Genomic DNA, 27,369 nt, shown 5'->3' with positions numbered 1-27,369 from the left:
AAGAGACTTGCCGGTGACGAGATTGAACTAGGTATGATGATACCGACGATCGAATCTTGGGCAAGTAACATACCGATGACAAAGGGAACAACGTATGTTGTTATGCGGTTTGACCGATAAAGATCTTCGAAGAATATGTAGGAGCCAATATGAGCATCCAGGTTCCGCTATTGGTTATTGACCGGAGATGTGTCTCGGTCATGTCTACATAGTTCTCGAACCCGTAGGGTCCGCATGCTTAACATTCGATGATGATTTGTATTATGAGTTATGTGATTTGATGACCGAAGTTTGTTCAGAGTCCCGGATGAGATCACGGACATGACAAGGAGTCTAGAAATGGTCGAGAGGTAAAGATTGATATATTGGAAGGTCATATTCGGACACCGGAATGGTTCCGAAGTGTTTCGGGTATTTTTCGGAGTACCGGGAGGTTACCGGAACCCTCCCCCCCCACCCCCACCCCCACCCCCCCCCCCCCCCCCGCGAGGAAGTAGTGGGCCTTAATGGGCTTTAGTGGAAAGGAGAGAAGGGCCTCAAGGGGTTCTACCTCTTGAGCACTGCGTTGGTTTCCCCTTGAAGAGGAAAGGGTGATGCAACAAAGTAGCGTAAGTATTTTCCTCAGTTTTTGAGAACCAAGGTACAATCTAGTAGGAGACTACACGCAAGTCGCCTCGCACCTACACAAACAAATAAGAACCTTGCGACCAATGCGATAAAGGGGTTGTCAATCCCTTTACGGCCACTTGCAAAAGTGAGATCTGATAGAGATAATAAGATAAATATTTTTGGTATTTTTATGATATAGATTGAAAGTAAAGATTGCAAAGTAAAGTAGATTGGAAACTTATATGATGGAAAATAGACCCGGGGGCCATAGGTTTCACTAGTGGCTTCTCTCAAGATAGCATAAGTATTATGGTGGGTAAACAAATTACTGTCGAGCAATTGATAGAAAAGTGCATAATTATGAGAATATCTAGGCATGATCATGTATATAGGCATCACGACCGCGACAAGTAGACCGAAACGATTCTGCATCTACTACTATTACTCCACACATCGACCGCTATCCAGCATGCATCTAGAGTATTAAGTTCATAAGAATAGAGTAACGCATTAGGCAAGATGACAGGATGTAGAGGGAGAAACTCAAGCAATATGATATAAACCCCATATTTTTATCCTCAATGACAACAATATAATACGTGCCTTGCTGCCCCTGCTGTCACTGGGAAAGGACACCACAAGATTAAACCCAAAGCTAAGCACTTCTCCCATTGCAAGAAAGATCAATCTAGTAGGCCAAACAAAACTAATAATTCGAAGAGACTTGCAAAGATAACAAATCATACGTAAAAGAATTCAGAGGAGAATCAAATATTGTTCATAGATAATCTTGATCATAAACCCACAATTCATCGGATCTCGACAAACACATCGCAAAAAGAATTATATCGAATAGATCTCCAAGAAGATCGAGGAGAACTTTGTATTGAGATCCAAAGAGAGAGAAGAAGCCATCTAGCTAATAACTATGGACTCAAAGGTCTGCGGTAAACTACTCACACATCATTGGAGAGGCTATGGTGTTGATGTAGATGCCCTCCGTGATCGATTCCCCCTCCGGCGGAGCTTCGGAAAAGGCCCCAAGATGGGATCTCTTGGGTACAAAAGGTTGTGGCGGTGGAAATAGGGTTTCGTGGTGCTCTCGGATGTTTTCGGGGTATATGAGAATATATATATAGGCGAAAGAAGTCGGTCAGGGGAGCCACGAGGGGCCCATGAGGGTGGGGGTGTGCCTGCCCCCCTAGGCACGCCTCCCTGCCTCGTGGCCTCCTCGATGCTTCCTTGACGTCCACTCCAAGTCTCCTGGATTGCGTTTGTTCCAAAAATCACTCTCCCGAAGGTTTCATTCTGTTTGATATTTCTTTTCTACGAAACACTGAAATAGGCAAAAAAACAGCAATTTGCACTAGGTCTTTGGTTAGTAGGTTAGTCCCAAAAATAATATAGAAGTGTATAATAAAGCCCATTAAACATTCAAAACAGATAATATAATAGCATGGAACAATCAAAAATTACAGATACGTTGGAGACGTATCAAGGGGTGGCCGCCGCCCCCCTGGCTGGTCCAAATTGGACTAGGAGGGGGCGGCGCCCCCCCCCCCCCCTCTTTCCTTCTCCCCTCTTTCTCCTTCCCTCCTTCTCCTAGTTGGAATAGGAAAGGGGGTTCGAATCCTACTTGGACCGGGAGTCCAAGTAGGAGTCCCCCCTTTGGTGCGCTCGGCCTCCTCTTCCCCCCTCCTTTATATATGTGGGAGGGGCACCCCAAAGACACACCAAGTCTTCTCTTAGCCGTGTGCGATGCCCCCCTCCACAGTTACACACCTCGGTCATATTGTCGTAGTGCTTAGGCGAAGCCCTGCGCCGGTAACTTCATCATCACCGTCAACACGCCGTCGTGCTGACAAACTCTCCCTCGTCTTCAACTGGATCAAGATCTCGAGGGATGTCATCATGCTGAATGTATGCTGAACACGGAGGTGTCTTTATGTTCGGTGCTAGGATCGGTTGGATCGCGAAGACGTTTGACTACATCAACTGCGTTACTAAACGCTTCCGCTTTCGGTCTACGAGGGTACGTGGACACACTCTCCCCTCTCGTTGCTATGCATCTCCTAGATAGATCTTGCGTGATCATAGGAATTTTTTTGAAATACTGCGTTCCCCAACAGGTTCTTAACTAAGGGAAATACTATTTGTTACTATAATACATCACCCTTCCTCTTCGAGGAATCCCAATGCCTATCACAAGTAGCAGGGTGGCGGGCATCATAGAGCCTGGGCGCGTGGGCTGGAGGCGTGCGTCAAGGTCGTCTGCGAGCTTCTTAATGACGGTGAACTTGTCGAAGAAGCTGACGAGGGCCTTCTCAAACAAGGGTATGAAGATGTCATCCAAGAGGCCTCTCGCCTTGGCGGCTGCAAGCATCACCTGGAGATGTTTCTTGGTGCTGGGCCGCAGGCCGGCATTGTGGACCATCCGGCACAGCTGGCTGACGCTCACGCTCATCGCCTCCATAGGTCTAGCATCTTGTCACTTGATCTTGCGATTGGAGTGGTCACTTTTGCCCTTGGTCTAGGTGTGTAGGTGCATACGATTTCGTATAAGGATTGGACTGGTGGGGAGCCTTTATATGAGAAGCACAGACTGTGTTGCATTCACGTGTGCGTTGGCCATCTACTCCTCGGTCCATACTAGTAGTAGTATACTAAACGGCATCGACTGGTTGCATATTGCTTCTACCACTATTACTTCCCTTAGCATGCGAAGGAGGATGCATCATTGGCCGTTCTACATATCGGGAACTGCTTCTCCTCGCCTTTTTACCCTCATTCAAACTGTATCAGCTTCGAGTGGCCACCAATTTAACTAATAAAATAAAATTTATATGTAACAAAACCTCCCTCCTTTCTGGTTTAAAGGGTTCATCTAAATTTTTCGGATTTCCACTATATTAAGCTCACTTTGAGTCCAATTGAGTTAAAGTGCTTTGACTCTCACACCACATTTAATTCATAGAAATAAGAGATAGGGAATTAGTGGTCATGCATGCATCTTATTCCAAATGCACCATGTGTTCGAAATATGCCCCAGAGACAATACTATTGTATTATTATATTTCCATGTTCATAATTATGAGCTTATATTCTGTGCTATAACTGTTATGATCCTGTAATATGCGGTTCAATCGAAAACTCATATGCACATGTGGAATGATAAACAACATTGAAAGCATGATGTTAGAAAAATGATCATATTGAATTGACCCAAACTTAATTATTATACTTTAAGATAATACCATCAGAAGTCAATTGTTATAACACAGAGTGTTTTTTTACCAACTACTATAGGGCAAAGCCCCACGGTCTTTTATTAGCAACCAAGAAACCAAGTTCAACTGTACAAGCTAGCTACTAAAGATAGGAAAGAAGGAAACAAAACTACCTACCTATTTCATGCATCAAGGGACGCCAGCTAGCCAGGCTAAGAGCTTGGGTCTAATAGAAGCATTAACCCTATGTGCTAGCAAGGAAAAATCATGTACAAATTTACATCTCCAGACACCAAAAGTGACCCTTTCACCCCTAAAGGTCCTCCCATTTCTAAGGATCCATATATTCCATGTTGCTGTGAATATCACTTCAACGAAGAAAGGGTGTGTAAACCTCCTCCTGGCCATGATAATGCACTGTTGAATATCATCGCCACCAGACCAATCAATCTGCAAGTAGTTTCAGATCCTGACACTGAAATTGCAAGAGAAGAAGAGGTATAACATGGAGTGTTAATATGTGACTTAGTTTTTTAGATCATGAGAGTATCGTAGTCACTTCTTACCATACGATGAACTTTGAGGTTGCTCAAACGCCATCTGTAACACAGTGATTATAACGACAACTTACGGGTTCATCAAAAAGTTTGAAAAGGACTAGATAGCTCGAGAATGGAATTTGCTCTTCCGATGACGGAAAGATATTCTTAAGACCCTCTTAGTTGAAGACATCCACCATCGTGTGGCCATACACAGGTGACTATGTCACAGGGATGCTGAAATATGTCAACGAGAAAGAAGAACAAAACCGATAACGAGATCGATATAGTGAGCATGTGTATAACTCAAGAAGATAAGGATATATCTCACCTCGAGTTTTGTAAAGTGTATCACGAAGCAAAAGAAATAGCACATGATAACCAAAGGGAATAGCTCTAATTTTTCTGTAATTTTGGAGATCTTGATCGAGGCAGTGACGTCTTCTCCTATCTGCAATTGTTGTAGTTAACTAAAGAGAGCTGGTTATTTTTAATATGGGGCATCTTACAAGCGACATATCAAAAATGGGGTATACAATCAAAGAGAAGTGCATGGATGAATCCAGATTCATATGAACCCATTTTGGAAAACATATTTTGCAATGTCAAAAAATTTTGAAAAAAGGTGCGCGCGAACATCTCCATATTCTATGTGTGTGCAGAAAGTTTCATAGAAAAATAACTTTTTTTAGCCCGTGCAAAATAGACAAATTTTTGTGCCGTGAAATGCTATTTAAAAGCAGTGAAATTTATCTTTTTACTGAAACAAAACAAAAATACTTTTTTACACAAAACTTTGTACCGTGAACATACCTTTGCCAACATGAATTTTTAAACATTACAAAACGTGTAAAAAGTACATTTTTGAAAAGCAGATGCAGATGCCCGTGTGCAGATCGTCCACTCTCATACAATCAATTGCAATATAAGATGGGTCATTTTGACCGAGGCAGAGCAAAGGCGGCAAACGATCAATTGGCCCAACAAATTTGCCCTCGTCTATGGCGATATAAACTGGATGGCGTTCCTTTCATGCTGCCGTCAAGGATACAGAACTTGGCAGCGCAGAATACCTTTTGATACGGAAAAGAATTCTATGAGAAGAGGTTTCACGCGAGACCCATTTTCATGGTTGATATGTGGCATTCACAAATCACAAAACATCCCCCACCCCTCACTTAAAATCAAGGAAAAGGGAGAGAGATTAGATACTTTATGATTTGTGAATGCCACGTGTCAGGACGAGTCTCACCTGCTAACCGTGAGACCTGGTCTCATATATTTTTTTTTCCTTTTGATACCATGTTTCTTTTTGTTGCTTCTACGATGATCTGAAGTTAATTAACAATGGTTACCTTACAACAAGATCTGATGTCAAAAACAAGTGCTTGTACTCATGCTTTCGTGAATGCAGTCTAGCTTAATTAGTTCTACCCAACTCAGCAAGTGTTATACAGTTAACCATTGGCGTTTTATATTATTGTTCTGCTTGAACAGCTGGTGATTTTTGGCTTGGAATTCATGGTTAACGTTTGTCAACTTGTCCCTCTTCTTCAAGTCCTCAAAAAAAGAAATAACTAATCCTCGTATAATTTTTCTACAGAGCTGCCACATCTTCCTTGCACTGGGCACAAAGGCGCTGGCAAACCATGCAAGTGTCATAGGTACAGAAAGCAACAGAATACACGAACGTTAAGCCGATGGTCATTCTTAGATAAACAGAGCCATATATATAGCAAAAATGGCTCTGACCCCAAGGGATATGCTGATAAAGATGGACGAAAAAAGGCAAGGGTATATGTTTATCCTTGATTGAAGGAAGCTCAATAGTCAGAATCCAGGTCGCCGTCTTGTATCTCTGGCATAGAGTCTCCTGACTCTGTATCAGACAAGTCTGCCTTGATGGGCTGAATGAAGCGGGTTGAAGAGACATCTTTATAGCTGCTCGGAGCAGCAACACCTGGGTCAGATGGTTTATCACCTGAGGTTGCCAGATTGCGGAATGGTAGGTTGACCGCAGCTGAGCTTTTATTCTGAAGAAGAGAATCAACATGATCAGCACGCTTTTCCTCTCGAAAGGGGGTAGCTGTGGCTTTCTGTGTTTCAGGTGGCCTTGAGTAGATTGGATTTGAAACAGCATTGGAGCTAGAAGGATTATCCACTGTCATTGGCTGGGAGGTTTTTTCTGTGGTCGCAACCACCATAATGGCATCACTCCTGTTGCATGCAGGAACATCTTCTACTGCCTCAGCAATTGTATGTGAACCAATTTGCGGAACTTCTTTTACAAGAGTGGACTTTTCTGTCGGTTCATTATCCTTGATGGATGGCAACCAATCATCATAAGTATCTTCATCCGCAATAACCTGGCGCTGCCCTTCGGATGGTGAAAAGTTAAATGTGCCAGCACCAAAAATTGCCTTTTCTGGTTCACTGCGGTTGAGTCCAGGGACTAAAGGACCTGCCTTTTCTAGAGAAAGGGCTCGAGGGTGCGTAAGAACATCCAAAGCCAGCAAAGCATGTGAACAAAACTCTGCGAGCGTATTGCCTATCTCTAGCTTCCCTGTAATAAACAAGAGATGATAGTTGTTACTTTAAAGGATATATCTGGAACCCCCCTAGCCAACACTATTACTTTCATGAAAATATGGAGCCACCCTAGCCAACTGCTAACTCCTTCCATATACCAAATCGACAGGCCACAAAGGCAAATCAAGCTCATGCGCTCACGTGGACAGGCATGAATCATGTGTATGAATGTACCAAGTATATTTTATCTTTTGATCTAGCTGCAGATTGCACCATGTCATAGAGCTAATAGTACAAGGCCTGCTTTTGTTGTATATATCCAGAGATAGTTCAAGCAGAACTCTCCCTTTTTCCTTTCAGTTAACCATCTATTAATTACGAGACACAAAATTAATTACTCCATCTGTAGACAAGTACTCCCTCCATCCCATAAGACTACCCACAATGGGAGTAACATAGGTAGTAACATCACACATATCTAGATAAAATAGATGATGTGGCAAGCAATAAATGAAGAGAGAGAGCAAAGTGGTAACATAGCTAGTTACTAGTAGTATGAGTAACATCACACATATTAAGGCAAGATGAGTCTATAGCTTAATAAATAAAGTGTCGCATGTTACTACACATATGTTACTCCCCACTATAGAGGTAGTAACATAGACTAGTAACATATGCATGTTACTAGTCTATGTTACTACCCATTGTGGCTAGTCTAATATAGGATTAGCTTGCAAAAACGTCCTATATTATGGGATGGAGGGAGTAAATGATAGACATGAGATTTTACCTTTTCTGAAGAGTTCAGTTCCTTGGGCTAAATAAAGTGGCCGGGCATGAGGAGATGAAAGAAAAGATGCCAGCAATGCCTTATATGAAGCAAGTCGAAAGTCTGATATGCTTGTCTCCCCGACTTTGGTTGTTGATGGCTCATACCCTGCTCCTGAGTCACAAGCACTTGTAGCTATGTTAATTAGGAGCAAGTCCACTTTTGCCCTCCAGTGATCTGTCCTCAATAAACCCCCCCTGATAAAGGCAATAAAATGTATATTACATCTGATTGTTGCAATTATACATCAGACAATGTAACCACAGACAATTGAGACCCAAGCACCATTGTGACAATTAGATAACATTGCAAATGACTCTAAATGATATTGTAGTGCATAGTGTCATTATTTCATGATAAAAGCTATCCCCATTCCAAAGGGACTCTACATCTTCAGCATGGCAATCAAGAAAATTACCTCTAAACCCTCTATTTTATTGTCATCTGAATCAAATTATATAAATTTCAAGTTATTACCCAACTATATATATATATGATTAAAAAAAAGGAATTGCTTCAGCAACCACTCTACGTGACAATGATGAGCGGCTGGGAGCAATCAAGAAAATTACTTCTAAACCCTATATTTTATTGATATATATGAATAAAACTATATAAATTTCAATTTATTCCGCAACTCTATATATATGATGAAAAAAAGGAATTGCTTCAGCAACCACACTCTGCGCGACAATGATAAGCAGGTCGAAGGATGGCATCTCGATACCGGTGCCACCAATCATATGACACGCCACGGCAATGCCTTCGCCGAGCTCGACCACACGATCATCAGCACAGTCCAATTTAGTGATGGCTCCATCGTCAAAATCTGTGGCATGGGCACAATCATATTCACTGGCAAGAACAGCGACAATGCCTTCGCCGAGCTCGACCACAGGATCATCGGCACAGTCCAATTTAGTGATGGCTCCATCGTCAAAATCTGCGGCATGGGCACAATCATATTCACTGGCAAGAACAGCGAACACAAGGCCCTCAGCGGTGTCCACTACATCCCACGGCTTAAGAACTCGATCATCAGCATTTGTCAGCTAGATGAGAATGCATGTGGGCTGATCAGAAGACGTGTGCTTCGAATCTGGGATCAGCAAGGTTGACTCCTTATTCGGGTTAGACGTGGCCGGAATCGCCTTTACCTCCTACATCTTCAGGTGATCCGGCCAATATGTCTCTCTTGCCCGCCACGACGACATGGCTTGCGGTGGCATGAGGTATGGGCATCTCAATTTCGACGCATTGGAGAAGATGTGATGCCTCGCCATGACACGCTGGCTGCCACAGCCGGATCACATGGAGCAGCTCTGTGACATGTATCATCACCAAGCATCGTCACGTGGCACAATTCATCGGCAAGCAAGGTACCGCGCGCAGCAGCTACTTGAGCTCGTTCAAGGCAACCTCTGTGGTCCTGTTTCACCGGCGACACCTGGAGGACAGCGCTACTTCTTGCTGCTTGTGGACGACGCCACTCGCTACATGTGGGTGATGCTCTTGGCTGGCAAGAGCAGCACACCTGATGTCATCAAAAGAATTCAGGCAGCAACAGAAGTTCAATGCGGATGCAAACTGGGCGTGTTCCACACGGACAACGGCGGCGAGTTTATCTCGACCAGGTTTGCCGCTTACTGCTGATGAAGGCATCGAGCACCACTTCTCTGCACCTTACGCCCCGCAGCAAAATGGCATCGTCAAGTGGCGAAACTAAACGGTGGTGGCAATGGTGCATGCTCTGCTGAAACAGAGGAGCACGCCAACTGAATTTTCGGGGGAGGCTGTGAGCACTGCTGTCTTCCTGCTCAACCGTGCTCCCACTAAATCCCTTGCTGGAAAAGACACCTTGCGAGGCGTGGCAAGACCACAAGCCGGCTGTCCACAACCTTCGCACCTTTGGGTGCTTGGCGTATGTTAACAGGGTAACCTGAGTAAGCTCAAAAGACCGCAGCTCTCCCGCTGTGTTCATCGGCTAGGAAAGTGTGAGGCGTACCAGCTGCTGGACCCTGTGACAAGACGCATCCGCATTGCCCACTATGTCATCTTTGATGAAGAACGTGGCTGATATTGGGGAGCGGACGACAGCGCACGCTCAGGCAGCAACTTCGATATCCAGTACATCTACCTTCACGCAGCGAAGGCGCCCAGCTACGCGTCCAGCTCAGGGCGAGCTGAGCCTGTGTCAACAGGACATGTGACTCGGGGTACTTCACCTGCCACACCACCATCCCTGTATCAGCTCCAGCAACTCCAGAATTTGTCACAACACCAGCACATGATGATCGACTCGATGCTGCTCACCGCGACACACCAGTTCGCTATCGCATGGTCTAGAATCTGATTAGAGAACCACTGCCTGGACTTGCGCCACGCAACCTCGATGCCAAGCTGCACTCGTCGAGCACGGGGGAGCCGTGCTAATTTGCAGAAGTTGAGAGAGACAAGGCATGACAAGCAGCCATGCGCAAGGAAATGGATGCAGTGGAGCAGAACAGGACATGGGAGCTCGTCGATCTACCACATGGGCATCGACCAGTAGGCCTCAAATGGGTCTACAAATTGAAGAAAAATGTAACTGGTAAGGTGATCAAGCACAAAGCACAGCTGGTTGCATGCGGCTTCGTGCAGCAAGCCGGCATTGACTTTGATGAAGTCTTTGAGCCTGTGGCTCGCATGGAATCCATCCGTCTGCTGCTTGCTTTGGCTGCCCAGGAGGGGTGACCCGTCCACCACATGGACGTAAAATCAGCCTTCCATAATGGAGAACTGAAGGAGGTCTATGTGAAGCAGCCGCTCAGTTCATCATCACCGGAGAAAAAGGAAAAGTCATGCGGCTGCGCAAGGCCCTCTATGGCCTTAGGCAGGCGCCACGAGCATGGAACGCGAAGCTTTACTGCACGCTCAAGGAAATTGGCTTCAAAAATAGTGGGCACAAGCACGCGATCCACCGAAGCGTCACCGGTGACGAAATCGTGCCCATTGGAGTCTATGTGGATGGTTTGATCATTGTTGAAGTGTATATGTGGATTGCCTAGCCCTTTCCATTAGTTCGAACTTTTGGTTGCGTTGGCTAGTGCATGAAGCTTAACATGGTATCAAAGTCTAAGGTCTTGAGTTCAAGTCCTAGCTTTGGCAATTTATTCAAAAATTACTGCTGCCCCCTTTTGTCCACTTATAGGCCTCTTGAGCCATACCTCTGAGTCTGTTCACGTGTTGACTTTCTGCGTCACACGTGAGAGGGGGTGTTTAAGTGTATATGTGGATTGCCTAGCCCTTTCCATCAGTTCGAACTTTTGGTTGCGTTGGCTAGTGCATGAAGCTTAACAATCATCACTGGTTCATCCAAGGGAGCAGTGGAGAGCTTCAAGGACGAGCAACAACAACAACAACAAAGCCTTTAGTCCCAAACAAGTTGGGGTAGGCTAGAGGTGAAACCCATAAGATCTCGCAACCAACTCATGGCTCTGGCACATGGATAGCAAGCTTCCACGCACCCCTGTCCATGGCTAGCTCTTTGGTAATACTCCAATACTTCAGGTCTCTCTTAACGGACTCCTCCCATGTCAAATTCGGTCTACCCCGCCCTCTCTTGACATTCTCCGCACGCTTTAGCCGTCCACTATGCACTGAAGCTTCTGAGGCCTGCGCTGAATATGCCCAAACCATCTCAGACGATGTTGAACAAGCTTCTCTTCAATTGGTGCTACCCCAACTCTATCTCGTATATCATCATTCCAGACTCGATCCTTCCTCGTGTGGTCACACATCCATCTAACTGTTGAACATGTCACCTTTTAGTCGGCCAACACTCAGCGCCATACAACATTGCGGGTCGAACCGCCGTCTTGTAGAACTTGCCTTTTAGCTTTTGTGGCACGCTCTTGTCACAAAGAATGCCAGAAGCTTGGCGCCACTTCATCCATCCGGCTTTGATTCGATGGTTCACATCTTCATCAATTACCCCCATCCTCCTGCAGCATTGACCCCAAGTACCGAAAGGTGTCCTTCTGAGGTACCACCTGGCCATCAAGGCTAAGAGCATCTCCAGCCGCGCCCCCAACAGACCCCCCAGGACACTTTTTCGGCGCCGACGCCGAAAAAATGGCCCAGTCGCGCCCCTAGGAGCCCGTTTTCCGCCGGATTGGGCCGAAATTGACGCCAGCGTACCCAACTCGAACCCGGCGCGCTGGGGGTCGCCTGGGGGCGCCGGACGGACCGTTTTTGGCGCAAACTGTGATGGGCCCGCCCTGTCAGCGACGCGCCGCTTCGTCGTCCACATCGCCTCGTTTCCCGCAGGAATCAATGCCAAAGCTGCCGCGCCTTCGCCTCCACTGATGACGCGCCTGCCGCGATGCAGCGCGCCAGTCAGCATGCCCATTGATGCCGCGCAGTGAAGCGTCGCGTGGCCCAGCGCCACGGCCGCCCGCCACGCGTCGCCCGGCATGCGCCTCCCGCCGCCCCAGCTCCGGCTATAAAAGCCGCCCGCCTCGCCGGTGAACGCCACACCGCAGCACATCGCCTCTCTTCCCTCCCCCCCCCCCCCCCCGCGCTTGCACACTCCACTCCCCCGCCGACGAGCAATGGCAGCGCGGTACACAGGCGATTCCGCAGCGAAGAACGGCTTCGACCGCCGCCACCTCCACGAGTGGGAGGCGCGCCTCCTTTTTGAGGCCGACTGCCCAGCTCCCCCGGACATGAGGGTGCCGGGCGCGTGGCGTTTGAGTGCCGGCGGCGTGCCGGTGCCACCCGCTCCCACCGGGGCGGACCGGCGGGCAGAGATCGCCCGCATTAGGTCGTCGCTGGCGGAGGAGCAGCGGCGAACGCCGGCATACTCCCCCGACAACAACGCGTTCTGGACGATCTACTTCGACCACCGCCGCGACGGCCTGATCGCCTCCACCAACGGCGTCGTGCCACGCGGCCGCCACAACGCCGAAGGGCGGCGCAAGTGGTAGGGGGTGCCCGTCCGCACCCTCGAGCACGTCCTCGACTACATCGAGGCCGGCAACACGCCGCGCCTCAAGTACCCCGCCCCCGCACCCCCGTCCTTCTCTCGCCGCCGTGGCAGCTCGTGGATGCCGCGGCGGTTGTCGGACGCGACGACCTCCTCGGGCGGCTCGCCGGCGGCCTTCGCCGTCAAGCACGAGCCACAGGACACGGCGAGGGAGTCCCCGCTAGGGCGCCGCACCCGCAGCGGCACCCTGACCATCCTCGAGGAAGGCCGCGGCGGTCACATGCGCCGTGTCCGGCCGAAAACCGAGCCGAAGCCTCCCCTGCTCCCGGTGAAGCCGGAGCACCTCGAGATGGCCGCCGCCGACGAGACGGCCATGAGGTGGGCGAGGGAGGACTACGTCCGCGAGCAGGTGGCTCGCCAGTGCCGCGCCCTCGAGGAACTCAAGGCGCGCCACCCCCGCCCCGTCCGCGAGGTGGACGGCGTCCTCTACCTCGACAGCGATGAGGAGGAGGCCGGGCCATCCCGCGTCGGCGACCCTGGACAGGGCTGCAGCAGGGACGGCAGCGGGTGGCAGGACGAGGACGACGATGGCGGCGGAGACTACACCGACTTCTACAAGCGCCTAGGCATGTAGAAGTCGGACGGCGGCGAGGCGCGGCGAGGACGGCGTAGCTAGGCCGTGTTTGTTTTTTTATTTGTTTTTTGTACAAATTTGAATGAATGTCGCCGAGTTTGGATGAATTTCGATGAGTTTGTGCCAAAAAAACGCCGAATTCGTTTAGCCCTGGGCCGACCTGGGGGTGACGACTGGGAACGCAGTCGCCCCCACGCCAAAAATCTCGCCGGCTCGCCCCCAGGACGCGTTTTTTCGGCGTCCTGGGGGGCGAACGGCTGGAGATGCTCTAACCTCCTCGCCGAAAATCTCGTCGGCTCGCCCCCAGGACGCGTTTTTTCGGCGTCCTGGGGGGGCGAACGGCTGGAGATGCTCTAACCTCCTCCTCACACCTAGTGGTACTGAAACCGCACATCATGTACTCGGTTTTAGTTCTACTAAGCCTAAACCCTTTCGATTCCAAGGTTTGTCTCCATAACTCTTAACTTCCTATTTACCTCCGTCCGACTATCGTCAACTAGCACCACATCATCCGCTAAGAGCATACACCATGGGATATCTCCTTGTATATCCCTTGTGACCTCATCCATCACCAATGCAAAAAAGATAAGGGCTCAAAGTTGACCCCTGATGCAGTCCTATCTTAATCGGGAAGTCATCGGTGTCGACATCACTTGTTCGAACACTTGCCACAACATTATCGTACATGTCCTTGATGAGGGTAATGTAATTTACTGGGACTTTGTGTTTCTCCAAGGCCCACCACATGACATTCTGCGGTATCTTATCATAGGCGTTCTCCAAGTCAATGAACACCATATGCAAGTCCTTCTTTTGCTCCCTATATCTCTCCATAAGTTGTCGTACCAAGAAAATGGCTTCCATGGTCGACTTCCCAGGCATGAAACCAAACTGATTTTTGGTCACGCTTGTCATTCTTCTTAAGCGATGCTCAATGACTCTCTCCAATAGCTTCATTGTATGGCTCATCAGCTTAATTCCACGGTAATTAGTACAACTCTGAACATCCCCCTTGTTCTTGAAGATTGGTACTAATATACTCCGTCTCCATTCTTCTGGCATCTTGTTTGCCCGAAAAATGAGGTTGAAAAGCTTGGTTAGCCATACTATCGCTATGTCCCCGAGACCTTTCCACACCTCAATGGGGATACAATCAGGGCCCATCGCCTTGCCTCCTTTCATCGTTTTTAAAGCCTCCTTGACCTCAGACTCCTGGATTCGCCGCACAAAACGCATGCTGGTCTCATCAAAGGAGTCGTCCAGTTCAATGGTAGAACTCTCATTCTCCCCATTGAACAGCTTGTCAAAGTACTCCCGCCATCTATGCTTAATTTCCTCGTCCTTCACCAAGAGTTGGCCTGCTCCGTCCTTGATGCATTTGACTTGGCCAATATCCCCCGTCTTCCTCTCTCGGATCTTGGCCATCTTATAGATGTCCCTTTCGCCTTCCTTCGTGCCTAACCGTTGGTAGAGGTCCTCATATGCCAGACCCCTTGCTTCACCAACAGCTCGCTTTGCGGCCTTCGCCATCTTGTACTTCTCTATGTTGTCTGCACTCCTATCCAGGTATAGGAGTCTGAAGCAATCTTTCCTCTCTTTAATCGCCTTCTAGACATCATCATTCCACCACCAGGTATCCTTATCTTCGCTTCTCCTTCCCCTGGACACTCCAAACTCCTCCGAGGCCACCTTACGAATGCAAGTCGCCATCTTCGTCCACACATTGTCCGCATCCCCTCCTTCCTCCCAAGGGCCCTCCTTAATGACCCTCTCCTTGAACGCTTGAGCTACCTCCCCCTTGAGCTTCCACCACTTCGTTCTAGCGACTTTGGCACACTTATCCCGCTGGACACGAATCCGAAAGCGGAAGTCAGCAACCACCAGCTTATGCTGGGGTACAACACTCTCTCCAGGTATCACCTTACAGTCTAGGCACGCACGTCTTCTCTTCTCGAGAGGGTGAAATCAATCTGGCTAGTGTTGGCCACTACTAAAAGTCACCAGATGTGATTCTCTCTTTCTAAAGAGGGTGTTAGCTACAATCATGTTGTAGGCTAGACCAAAGCTTAAGACATCTTCTTCTTGATTCCTGATGCCATAGCCAAAGCCCCCGTGCGCCCCTTCAAAACCTGTGTTAGATGTACCCACGTGGCCATTGAGGTCTCCTCCTATGAAGAGCTTCTCACCAATCGATACACTCCTAACCATGTCTTCCAGGCCTTCCCAGAACTCCCTCTTGGTGTTCTCATTGTGGCCTACTTGCGGGGCATACGCTCTGATAACATTGAGAACCAAGTCCTCAACTACCAGCTTGACCAGGATAATCCGGTCCCCACAAAAATCTTTTTTGGGGTTTCATCTCCGTAAGAGTGGCTGAGTTTTTACGTTGGCTCGCCAAGCCTATCACAACCCTCCTCCTTTACCCGGGCTTGGGACCGGCTATGTTGAGACAACATAGGCGGAGTTGAGAGCTTCAAGGACAAGATGGAAACAAAATTCCAGATGAGTGACCTTGGACTGCTGTCATTCTATCTCGGAATCGAAGTCCAGCAAGATGGCTATGGCATCAGACTATGTTAGGCACACTATGCATCGCGCATTCAGCTTGGAGGAATGGAAGGCTGCCACCCAGCTCACACTCTGATGGAGGGGCAACCGAAACTGAGCCGTGAGAGCACGGCAAAAAAGGTGGATGCCACAGAGTATCAAAGGATTGTTGGCAGCCCACAAAAGCACAAGGCCGATCTGGCATTCGCCATCGACTTTGTGGGTAGCTTCATGGAGCAACCTACAAGAGCACATGATGGCAGTGAAGCGCATCCTTCACTATATCGCCGGCACAAGCTACTACGGTCTACACTACAGGTGGAAGACTAGAAAGACACGGCTGATTGGCTATATTGATAGTGACCTCGCCGGTAACATTGACACCAGGAAGAGCACAAGTGGCATGATGTTCTTCCTCAGTAGCAGCTTGGTGAGCTGGCAGTCTCTCAAGCAGCGAGTGGTGGCTCTGTCCTCCTGTGAGGCAGAGTATGTGGCTGCCACATCTGCTGCAACACGAGGACTTTGGCTGGCTCGGCTGCTTGATGAACTCCATGGGAGAGAAGCTGAGGCAGTCAAGCTAATGGTGGACAGCAAACATATCGATCTACAGTACCATTTCATCAGGGACTGCTTGGAGGATGGGAGTGTCAGAGCCAACTACATCAACACCACAGACCAATTCACTGACATTCTAAGGACTAGGGCGGGTGAAATTCCATGAACTGCGTGCTACGCGTTTGGGATGGTGCTGCAGTCAGTCAATGAGTCAAGTCTTTTCCTTAGGTAGTATAAGCTAGTGAGTCAAGTCTGTCTTAGGCTAAAAGTCAGTGTGTCAAGTCAAGAAGTCTTAGGCTGTAAGAAAGCCAATGAGGTGGTTCTGTAGTACTCCCTCCATCCCAAAAATGCTCTTATATTATGGCCAAAAACGTGTCAAAAACGCTCTTATATTATGGGACGGAGGGAGTAGTTCCTTTCAGCTATAAACAAGGGGTAAAGCCTAGCCAGCTACATTCATAACAGACCAGAAATTGAGTCCCAAATCAGACTTACCTATGCTCTTTCTACTAACAAGTATAACAAGAGAAGTAATAAGAAAAAAAATCCGAATAATAGGCACGTGAGAAAAGATAAATTTTAGGCATACCACATTCAGAAGAATTTCCAAGGTTTCTAGTGCAGCTATTTTAACACAGAGTGGTGTGAACATTCTAACATCTCCTGGAGTTTCAGGGGTCATTCCCTTCGATGAAGTTGGCATGGAAGAGGTTTTCATTTTCTTTGGGCTGATTGCTGCTTTCTCCAAACCCGAGGCATGTGAATTTTGTATTTGTGGTTCTTGCTTCCTCTTCTTGGAGTAACTTTTTGACGAAGATTCACTAGTCCCTTTTGATGGATTTGTGCTGAATAGAGTCATTTCTTTTACACAATTATCATCCAGATCACCAACTGCATTGCTGACTATTACCTCTAACAAATGGAGAGACATTCCTGGTAACAAAAGGCATCATTTATTCAGCCATGGGCGTGACTCGCAATCGACTAAAAGACGACCAAGGCTATGTACCAAACATTTGTATGGATGCAACTCGAAGTATGACAGTCAATCAACAGAGAAAAACAACAGGCAGACCAGTGCAGGGAATGTGAATGTTAAGTTATAGATTCCATGTTTTGAAGACATGGAGGAATATGTTTAGACCATACGCCCCTGGATGCAGCATGGTCATACCTCAAAGATCTAGCCTGTTGTTAAATTTGAGTTCTGAGAGAGCATCATTGACAAAAGTTTGTCTGAACAGAAAAACTATATCCCTCAAACCAATGATAGTTTTCCCGCATGTGCAAACAGAACATGCCACAAATAAAGTATTTGAAGGATGATGCATTTCAAACTATTTCTCCGCAGTGGCAACAGGAAAAAAAAGTCAAGAATTAGTGTTCTATCTCCACTCTAAAATAAGCGGAATCATTGTTAAATTGTTGCTGACTCTGTAAACAGGCAGATCCAATTTCATTTCAACCCTGAGGTATGATTAAACATAATTATGACAAAACAACTCGCTGTAAAAACTTGTCTTAAAATATAAAATCATGCAACTGTGAGCATACAAACAAACAAACAAAAGGAATCGCCTACCAACACCCATGGAGGTCAGCAACAGCTGAACAATGCTGTAAACTTTTGTCCTCGTAGTAGGTAACTTCGCAATTTTGCAGTAATCAGTTACAAGCCGTACAATATTAGCAGCATGCGGTAAAAGTTGGCTGCAATATGACAAGTAGATAATTTAGATATTTCTTTTCCAGTACAGATTCAGATCCAGAATAATATTAGACTTCTATAATAAATCCAGTTTCCGAAGCTACTTAAAATTCAAGTATTATTATCAAACACTTGTGTCTATGTTGCTGTATTTGATGCAAGCTTAAAACTTGTGGAAAACATACATTGAGATGTGTCTTAGATAATAGTGATAAGAGGCAATACACATGGTACCTTCGCATTCCTTTAATAGTTGCATGGAGCAAATCCAAGAAAGATGAATGCAATGATGGAAGCTCAAAACAAATAAGCTCTTGGTGCAAGGAAGTAGTTGAAGGAAACGACTTGTTGCGCAATGATCCATCAACTAAGAGCACTCTCCGTGACAGAGCTATCAAAGCACGGACAGGAACGGTGACCTTTTTTGACAATGACAGGTAAAACAATATGGTTTAGAGCAATGTAATGTTTAATGGTAGCTTATCAGCGCCATTAGGTAATAAGTAATGATAATGTACCAAGAGATGAGGCTTTGGACAAACCTGAACCGGGTAATAACTAGTCAGCATCATGCAGCAGCAATGGGCAAGGGCTGAAATGGTAGGAACAGTGAAGACACGAAATTTCTTTGTCACATGCAGATTGCCTCCCAACTTTACTTGATCTCCCAACACTGGTGGAGGATCATTACCAGGTGGAACTAGAAGCATCATAATCTCACGCCCTTTCTTTTCTGCAAAGATAAGTTGTTCAAAGCCAATCTAAAATGGTACAACCAAAAATAAAAATAGCTCATGACAAACATTACCTTCTTCCAGCCCAACAAAGGCATCGTTCAGAAGATTGTTTATACCAATCAGTACTTTCTGAATCATCAATGACCAAGTGCCCTCAGATACTCGGACAGAAGGTAGCATTGCTAAGACTCTCGCAAATTTCTGAAGGATTGGAAGATGCGAAAAAACAGAGGTTGGTCAACACAATGAGAAATTTCATGGCAATGAGCGACAGAAGAAAGAACATCAAAATGGAGAATAAAACACACAAATGTTACTTTGCACAGCATCCCAAAAAGATTAATTCGAAGATAAGGCATGAAGCATACAGTGCTCACCTTTGATAATTTTACATTGACTTCTGTACTCATAATCTTTGCTGCAATGGTGGATTCAACCTGAATTGTGTAAATTAAGCACAATATGACATAATATAACAGCCAGTAAAATAGTAGGGAGTTGTACATTTGCTGTAGTTTCAGAGGTATGTACTAGAAACTAATTTTAAAAAAATGATAAATAAGTGACACATGACAAATAAATCTAAAAGGAACATGTCGCATAAAGAACTCTCGTGTGCCACGCACCTACATTTAAATCACAATTAGACATATTGATAGTAGCTCATGTAGATCATCAATAAAGATGTTCCAATTCAGTAACAAAAAATAGATATTCCAAACTTTCAACTCTATGATCCTACATCCACCCAGAAACCAACTTTTACAAAATTTTATTTATTAAAACACCTAACCAAACCTTTTCCTTCGAAGCTATTCTCAAGGATTAACTTTTCTCCCTTCTAGACTCAGAAAACTACTCCCTCCAGTTCACAATAAGCTTTTGGATATGGATATGGACATGGTCTCCAAAACATAGCTTTGACCACTAATTTCTATGAAAATATATTTCTAAATCCCAGTAAAATTTAGATTTATAGAAGTACTTCTCGAGACAAAGGTACACGTAGAAATATTTCAGGTGGCTAACATAAATAGGAGTATTTTAAAGAGATATAAGAGTCAAAGTTTTATAAGTTTTGGCTAAACGCGTAACCAAAACTTAAAGTTTTCTGTAAACTGGAGGAAGAATATATGTGTTCACGATAAGAAATGAACTACTCCCTCTGTAAACTAATATAAGAGCGCTTAGAACACTATTTTAGTGATCTAAACACTCTTATATTAGTTTACAGAGGGAGTACAACATAAATGTAAACATACTTTATTGTAGTGTCGATTTACAGATGAGGGATACAATTTAATAACTGTCCTTAGCAAATCAATCGCTTCATCCTGCAAATACAGACAGAAGTAGATTACATATTTACACTTGCATGCTTGAAATCAAACAGAGTAAGCCTGTGGGTGAAAACAACATACCGCCACTGGACCATTTTCATTTAAAAGCAGCAGCAATGGTTCAACAACTCTTCCAGCAAAGGATGATGCCTCTTTCTTTAAGTTCAAATATTTCGCCAATCTAATCAGAGAACAAGTTATGTTGCTTTCAACTGAACAAAACAGAGTAGCGCACAAAAGAAAGGGCAATGGATATGGACATATTGTTGAGCTTTAGTTTCAAATAATCACATTCACAATACTACGAAGTACCTACAATCCAACTATGTGCTTGACAGCTTGAGCAAGTAAAAGGACATAGCTTTCATGACATACCTCGCAAATAGATCAGACATGGAAGTACAAGAGACCAAAGTAACAAGTTGCAAGCTAGGTAGTCCTTTCTAGGAGGAAAAAAAGATATATCAGATAAATAATTGTATGAGAATGTTTCATTAAGAGAAAACTAGAAAGATAATTTTCTCTGGGGATGTGAAGACTATGGATTATATGAACTCCTGGGGAGCATTATTTAAGATCTTCGATAAAAACTTTTACTAGGGTGGGTTTTTCTTTAGATGTGGTTTGTTGAAATAGGTCATGCTCAATCTCAATCAGTCAAACTTGCTAGTGTATAAAACCACGCCAATGAGCTCAGTGAAGCCATAAAGATAACTAGTACTACTACACACCTGTCAGAAGTACTACACTGGTGTCAAAAACGCTCTTATATTATGGGATGTAGGGGGTAAAATATACAGAATAGGTCAAATAATGAGAACAAATGCCATCTGCAAGTTCAATTTGTGATATAATTTTCCAATAAAGGTTCATATTTACATCAAATGGATGGCGTTACATAATATAATTTCCGATTGATTGGTTGCGGTGGTAGCTTAGCATGCATCAGATATATAATAAATTTAGAGAAAAGTGATCTAGTGAACAAATGCAGTTTTATAATAGATTGAACACCTACAATTTAAATATAAAGAAAATGGTGACTGGCATTTCATTCTTCGGTTTAGATGTGACCTCAAAACAATCACAATATAACCAGAAATAAAGAAAAATAGCAATATCCACAAAGAAAGTTATGAACAACCACAAACACAGGCAGCCAGAAGGTGCCAAGCCAAACAGACTTAAGTTAACCCAAGGGACACTAAATTTACACGGATATCACTCCCACAGAGATCAGTGCCGAGGACAGACTTCTTCATCTGTTTTCTCCTAGGTGTAGAAAATCTCAACATCACATTTAATTTCATGGAAGTTGTCTTATCAATGAAGCAGGTCAATCAACTAGTATGACGTCAAACGTAACTCCAGCGAAGTTTGATCACATCTGAAATACCTAAATATTTCATTTCATGGAAGTTGTCTTATCCATGAAGGAGGTCAATCAAATAGTATGACGCCAAGTGTAATTCCAGCAAAGGTTGATCACATCTGAAATATCTACATTTCATGGAAGTTGTCTTATCCATGAAGGAGGTCAATCAAATAGTATGACGTCAAGTGTGATTCCAGCAAAGGTTGATCACATCTGGAATATCTCTATACTTCCAGATATCACTACCTTCCTGTCTATAATCTGCTTGGAATTTAATTAGCTCAACAAATTCAAACAAACTTAAACACATTTTTTATGAAGTTAATAATGGGATTCTCAAGACATTAGAACAGTGATGAAACAAGGGGTCCGGGTCAGGGGGTGGGGGCACACAATTGCTCAGAACAAAAACAAAACGAGAACATAAAATTCCACATAAAACTGAAGCAAACAATGTGCAGTACCTGCAAGTTCCTCAGAATCTTCTCAAACCAATCAGAGTATGATTCAGCAAAGCGCTCACTGCTGCACTCTTGGAAAGTCACGCCAAGTAAACAAGTTCCCAACCAACAACTATATGACTAAAGATTTATAAACAGAGGACGCCAATATTAGTAAAGCATGTCTGATACATTTTCTTTTACATCAAAGATTTAACAACTGTTAAAGCTATCAGAAAAACAGTTACAGATGTTTAGATTTTATTGTTAGAATATGTTGTATATTGTTCGAGCATGAATGTTTCTGCAGCACAGAACAACAAAAATATAACACTTATACCAGATAAAACTATCTCACCAGATGGCATAATTCATACTCCCTCCATCCGAAAAAGCTTGTTCCTCAAATGGATGTATCTAGCACTAATTTGGTGCTAAATACATCCATTTAAGGGACAACCTTTTTCGGATGGAGGGAGTAGTACATAAATAACTTTAAAAGAGAGTAATGACAAGTAGCACTGAGGAAACATAACAGAATTAAAGTTTCAGTGGTGTATAGCAACAACTAGCTCAAATCCGCACACCTTGTCACATTGGGTTTAGTATATACAAGTGCAACACAAGTTCAGCATTATGGTGGAGATATTCTTTTTACAGTACCAAATTAGCAAAGTACGGTGAAAGCGGGGGGGGGGGGGGGGGGGGGGGGATACGGCAACGTACTGAGCCGCTCTCCACTAGCTCGCCGACGCGCTCGACCCAGGCGTCGACCGTGGCGCGCCACGCCTCGGCGAGCTTTTGGTCCGACGGGTCCTGGAGGACCTCGGTGAGGAGGCCGTGCGTGCGCACCGCCTCGAGGATGAAGGCCAGCTCCTCCGGCGGAACGGTGCTCCCCGGCTGCGGCATCCGCTCGCCAACCACCACTCGGAGCAGACGTGGCTTAAGCCAGTGGTCGTTCACGTCCGCGAGGAAGCCGACGGCGCCGGCCATCGCTGGTTAGTGAGGGGTCTGTGACTGGAGGCGGGCTGAAAGACGGCTCGGCCGGACTTGAGGTGGACGATAATAGGGACGGTTGGAAGGAGAGACCGAAGAAGGCGGCGGCTCCGGGACGGAGGGATAGGACGCCGTAAAACCCTAGCGGCTTCGAGCAGCAGAGTTTGGATAGTTTAAAAAGAAAACTAACTTTGGTCTAAAAATAAAAAGAAAACTAACTTACTTTCTCAAAATTCATTTAAAAAATCAAAATGTGACGCATACAAGTTTTGTAGATATTGTTATTTTACTGAAAAATATATTATTATGCTTGATCAAGTTTATACAAACATCAATGTATATAATATTATACCCGATAAACAAAGTAGAAAAGGTGAGGGAGATCGCTTTCCTCCTACGCGAGCAGACGGAAACCCTAGCCGCCGCCAGGGATCCGATCCTTCCGGCGGCTCCGCTCTGTTGGCGACCTCTTGGTCGTGAGTGGTGAGGGAGATCGTCGAATCCCGCGTGTGCGGTCGTCTTAACTTTAGGTTAGGGCCCTGGTAGCTTAGGATTTTGGGTTATTCAACTTGGCTTTGGCGGCGGCGACGGTGATGCTGAATAAAGAAGTTTTAGATTCTTCCACGACGGGGCAATCGTCTCTATGGTTGGTGATGGATTTGGAAATTAGTCTGTTCAAGTGAGGATGTTGTGGCGTCGGCAGCATCCTTGTGGTGGATTTGTGTCCTCGGGCTCCGCCGTTGCGGCAATGTCTGCTCCAACGTCGGCGTGGACCTTGGGAGGTAGTCCAGGAGCAGATGAATATTATGGTCCGCATCGACGGCATTTGAAAGACGAAACACTGGGTCCGTGGTTGATGTCTACTACACAACCTTCTTCTTATAGACGTTGTTGGGCCTCCAAGTGCAGAGGTTTGTAGGACAGTAGCAAATTTCTCTCAAGTGGATGACCTAAGGTTTATCAATCCGTAGGAGGCGTAGGATGAAGATGGTCTCTCTCAAGCAACCCTGCAACCAAATAACAAAGAGTCTCTTGTGTCCCCAACACACCCAATACAATGGTAAATTGTATAGGTGCACTAGTTCGACGAAAAGATGGTGATACAAGTGGTATATGGATGGCAGATAAAGGTTTTTGTAATCTGAAATTATAAAAACAGCAAGGTAACTAATGGTAAAAGTGAGCGTAAACGGTATTGCAATGCTAGGAAATAAGGCCTAGGGTTCATACTTTCGCTAGTGCAAATTCCATCAACAACAATAACATAATTGGATCACATAACTATCCCTCAACATGCAACAAAGAGTCACTACAAAGTCACTAATAGCGGAGAACGAACGAAGAGATTATGGTAGGGTACGAAACCACCTCAAAGTTATTCTTTCCAATCAATCTGTTAGGCTATTCCTATAAGTGTCACAAACAGCCCTGAAGTTCGTACTAGAATAACACCTTAAGACACAAATCAACCAAAACCCTAATGTCACCTAGATACTTCAATGTCACCTCAAGTATCCGTGGGTATGATTATACGATATGCATCACACAATCTCAGATTCATCTATTCAACCAACACGTAGAACCTCAAAGAGTGCCCCAAAGTTTCTACCGGAGAATCACGACGAAAACGTGTGCCAACCCCTATGCATAGGCTCATGGGCGGAACCCGCAAGTTGATCACCAAACATACATTAAGTGAATCACGTGGTATCCCAATGTCACCACAGATACGCACGGCAAGACATAAATCAAGTGTTCTCAAATCTTTAAAGATTCAATCCGATAAAATAACTTCAAAGGGGAAACTCGATCCATTATAAGAGAGTAGAGGATGGAGAAAACATCGTAAGATCCAACTATAATAGCAAAGCTCGCGATACATCAAAATCGTACCACCTCAGGAACACGAGAGAGAGAGAGATCAAACACATAGCTACTGGTACATACCCTCAGCCCCGAGGGAGAACTACTCCCTCCTCGTCATGGAGAGCACCGGGATGATGAAGATGGCCACCGGAGAAGGATTGCCCCCTCCGGCAGGGTGCCGGAACGGGTCTAGATTGGTTTTCGGTGGCTACGGAGGCTCCTGGCGGCGGAACTCCCGATCTACTGTGCTCTCGGATGTTTTTAGGGTATATGGAGATATATAGGCGAAAGAAATACGTTAGGGGGGCATGAGGGTGGAGGGCGCACCCAGGGGGGTGGGCGCGCCTCCCTGCCTCGTGGCCTCCTTGTAGATCCCCTGACGTGCACTCCAAGTCTTCTAGGCTTCTTCTGATCCAAAAATAAGTTCCATGAAGTTTCAGGTCAATTGGACTCCGTTTGGTTTTCCTTTTCTGCGATATTCTAAAACAAGGTAAAAACAGAAACTGGCACTGGGCTCTGGGTTAATAGGTTAGTCCCAAAAATGGTATAAAAGTGTATAATAAAGCCCATAAACATCCAAAACAGTAGATAATATATCATGGAGCAATCAAAAATTATAGATACGTTGGAGACGTATCAGCATCCCCAAGCTTAATTCCTGCTCGTCCTCGAGTAGGTAAATGATGAAAACAGAATTTTTGATGCGGAGTGTTACTTGGCATAATTTCAATGTAATCTTCTTAATTGTGGTATGAATATTCAGATCCAAAAGATTCAAGATAAAAGTTCATATTGACATAAAAATAATAATACTTCAAGCATACTAACTAAGCAATCATGTCTTCTCAAAATAACATGGCCAAAGAAAGTTCATCCCTACAAAATCATATAGTTTAGTCATGCTCCATTTTCGTCACACAAGAATGCTCTCATCATTCACAGCCTCGATGACAAGCCAAGCAATTGTTTCATACTTTAGTAATCTCAAACTCATAAACCTTCACGCAATACATGGGCGTGAGCCATGGACATAGCACTATGGGTGGAATAGAATATGATGAGGGGGTTATGTGGAGAAGACAAAAAAGGAGAAAGTCTCACATCAACGAGGCTAATCAATGGGCTATGGAGATGCCCACCGATTGATGTTAATGCAAGGAGTAGGGATTGCCATGCAACGGATGCACTAGAGCTATAAATGTATGAAAGCTCAACAAAAGAAACTAAGTGGGTGTGCATCCAACTTGCTTGCTCACGAAGACCTAGGGCACTTGAGGAGGCCCATTGTTGGAATATATAAGCCAAGTTCTATAATGAAAAATTCCCACTAGTATATGAAAGTGACAAAACAAAAGACTCTCTATCATGAAGATTATGATGCTACTTTGAAGCACAAGTGTGGCAAGGGATAGTAGCATTGTCCCTTCTCTCTTTTTCTCTCATTTTTTATTTTTTTATTTGGACCTTTTCCTTTTTATGGCCTTTCTCTCTCTCTTTTTTTGGCCTTCTCTTTTTTATGGCCTTTCTTTTTTTATTCCTCACTTGGGACAATGCTCTAGAAAATGATGATCATCACACTTCTATTTACTTACAACTCAAGAATTACAACTCGATACTTAGAACAAGATATGACTCTATATGAATGCCTCCGGCGGTGTACCAGGATGTGTAATGATGCATGAGTGACATTTATGAAAGAATTATGAACGGTGGCTTTGCCACAAATACTATGTCAACTACAAGATCATGCTAAGCAATATGACAATGATGATGCGTGTCATAATAAACGAAACGGTGGAAAGTTGCATGGCAATATATCTCGGAATGGCTATGAAAATGCCATAATAGGTAGGTATGGTGGCTGTTTTGAGGAAGATATAGGGAGGTTTATGTGTGATAGAGCATATCATATCACGGGGTTTGGATGCACCGGCGAAGTTTGCACCAACTCTCAATGTGAGAAAGGACAATGCACGATACCGAAGAGGCTAACAAGGATGGAAGGGTAAGAGTGCGTATAATCCATGGACTCAACATTAGTCATAAAGAACTCACATACTTATTGCAAAAATCTACAAGTCATCAAAAACCTCGGCACTACGCGCATGCTCCTAGGGGGGATAGATTGGTAGGAAAAGACCATCGCTTGTCCCCGACCGCCACTCATAAGGAAGACAATCAAATAACACCTCATGTTTCAAATTTGTTACACAACATTTACCATACGTGCATGCTACGGGACTTGCAGACTTCAACACAAGTATTCCTCAAATTCACAATTACTCAACTAGCACGACTTTGATATTATTACCTCCATATCTCAAAACAATCATCAAGCATCAAACTTCTCTTAGTATTCAACACACTCATAAGAAAGTTTTTACTATTCTTAGATGCCTAGCATATTAGGATTATTTAAGCAAATTACCATGCTATTTAAGACTCTCAAAATAATATAAGTGAAGCATGAGA

At 45.0% G+C, this 27,369-nt stretch overlaps 1 protein-coding gene across 1 annotated transcript; it reads right to left on the bottom strand.

Annotated features, from left to right (window-relative positions):
* Positions 1–5,936: 5,936 nt before the first annotated feature.
* Positions 5,937–23,195, bottom strand: LOC125551175 (uncharacterized). Its single transcript, XM_048714332.2, has 13 exons — positions 22,762–23,195; positions 22,060–22,176; positions 20,596–20,663; positions 20,302–20,401; positions 20,143–20,214; positions 19,258–19,317; positions 18,952–19,081; positions 18,686–18,876; positions 18,378–18,562; positions 18,018–18,145; positions 17,025–17,368; positions 7,695–7,930; positions 5,937–6,938 (listed from the first exon to the last, which is right to left on the bottom strand). The coding sequence occupies exons 1-12, from the start codon at positions 23,026–23,028 to the stop codon at positions 7,874–7,876; spliced, it is 1,719 nt and encodes a 572-aa protein (XP_048570289.1). The 5' UTR covers positions 23,029–23,195; the 3' UTR covers positions 5,937–6,938; positions 7,695–7,873.
* Positions 23,196–27,369: the final 4,174 nt, after the last annotated feature.

This window comes from Triticum urartu, chromosome 4A (assembly GCF_056163025.1).
Source record: "Triticum urartu cultivar PI428250 chromosome 4A, HENAU_Tu73, whole genome shotgun sequence".
Lineage (NCBI taxonomy): Eukaryota > Viridiplantae > Streptophyta > Magnoliopsida > Poales > Poaceae > Triticum > Triticum urartu.
The sequence above is the reverse complement of the archived record's forward strand: the minus strand, read 5'-3'. Positions and strand labels throughout refer to the sequence as shown.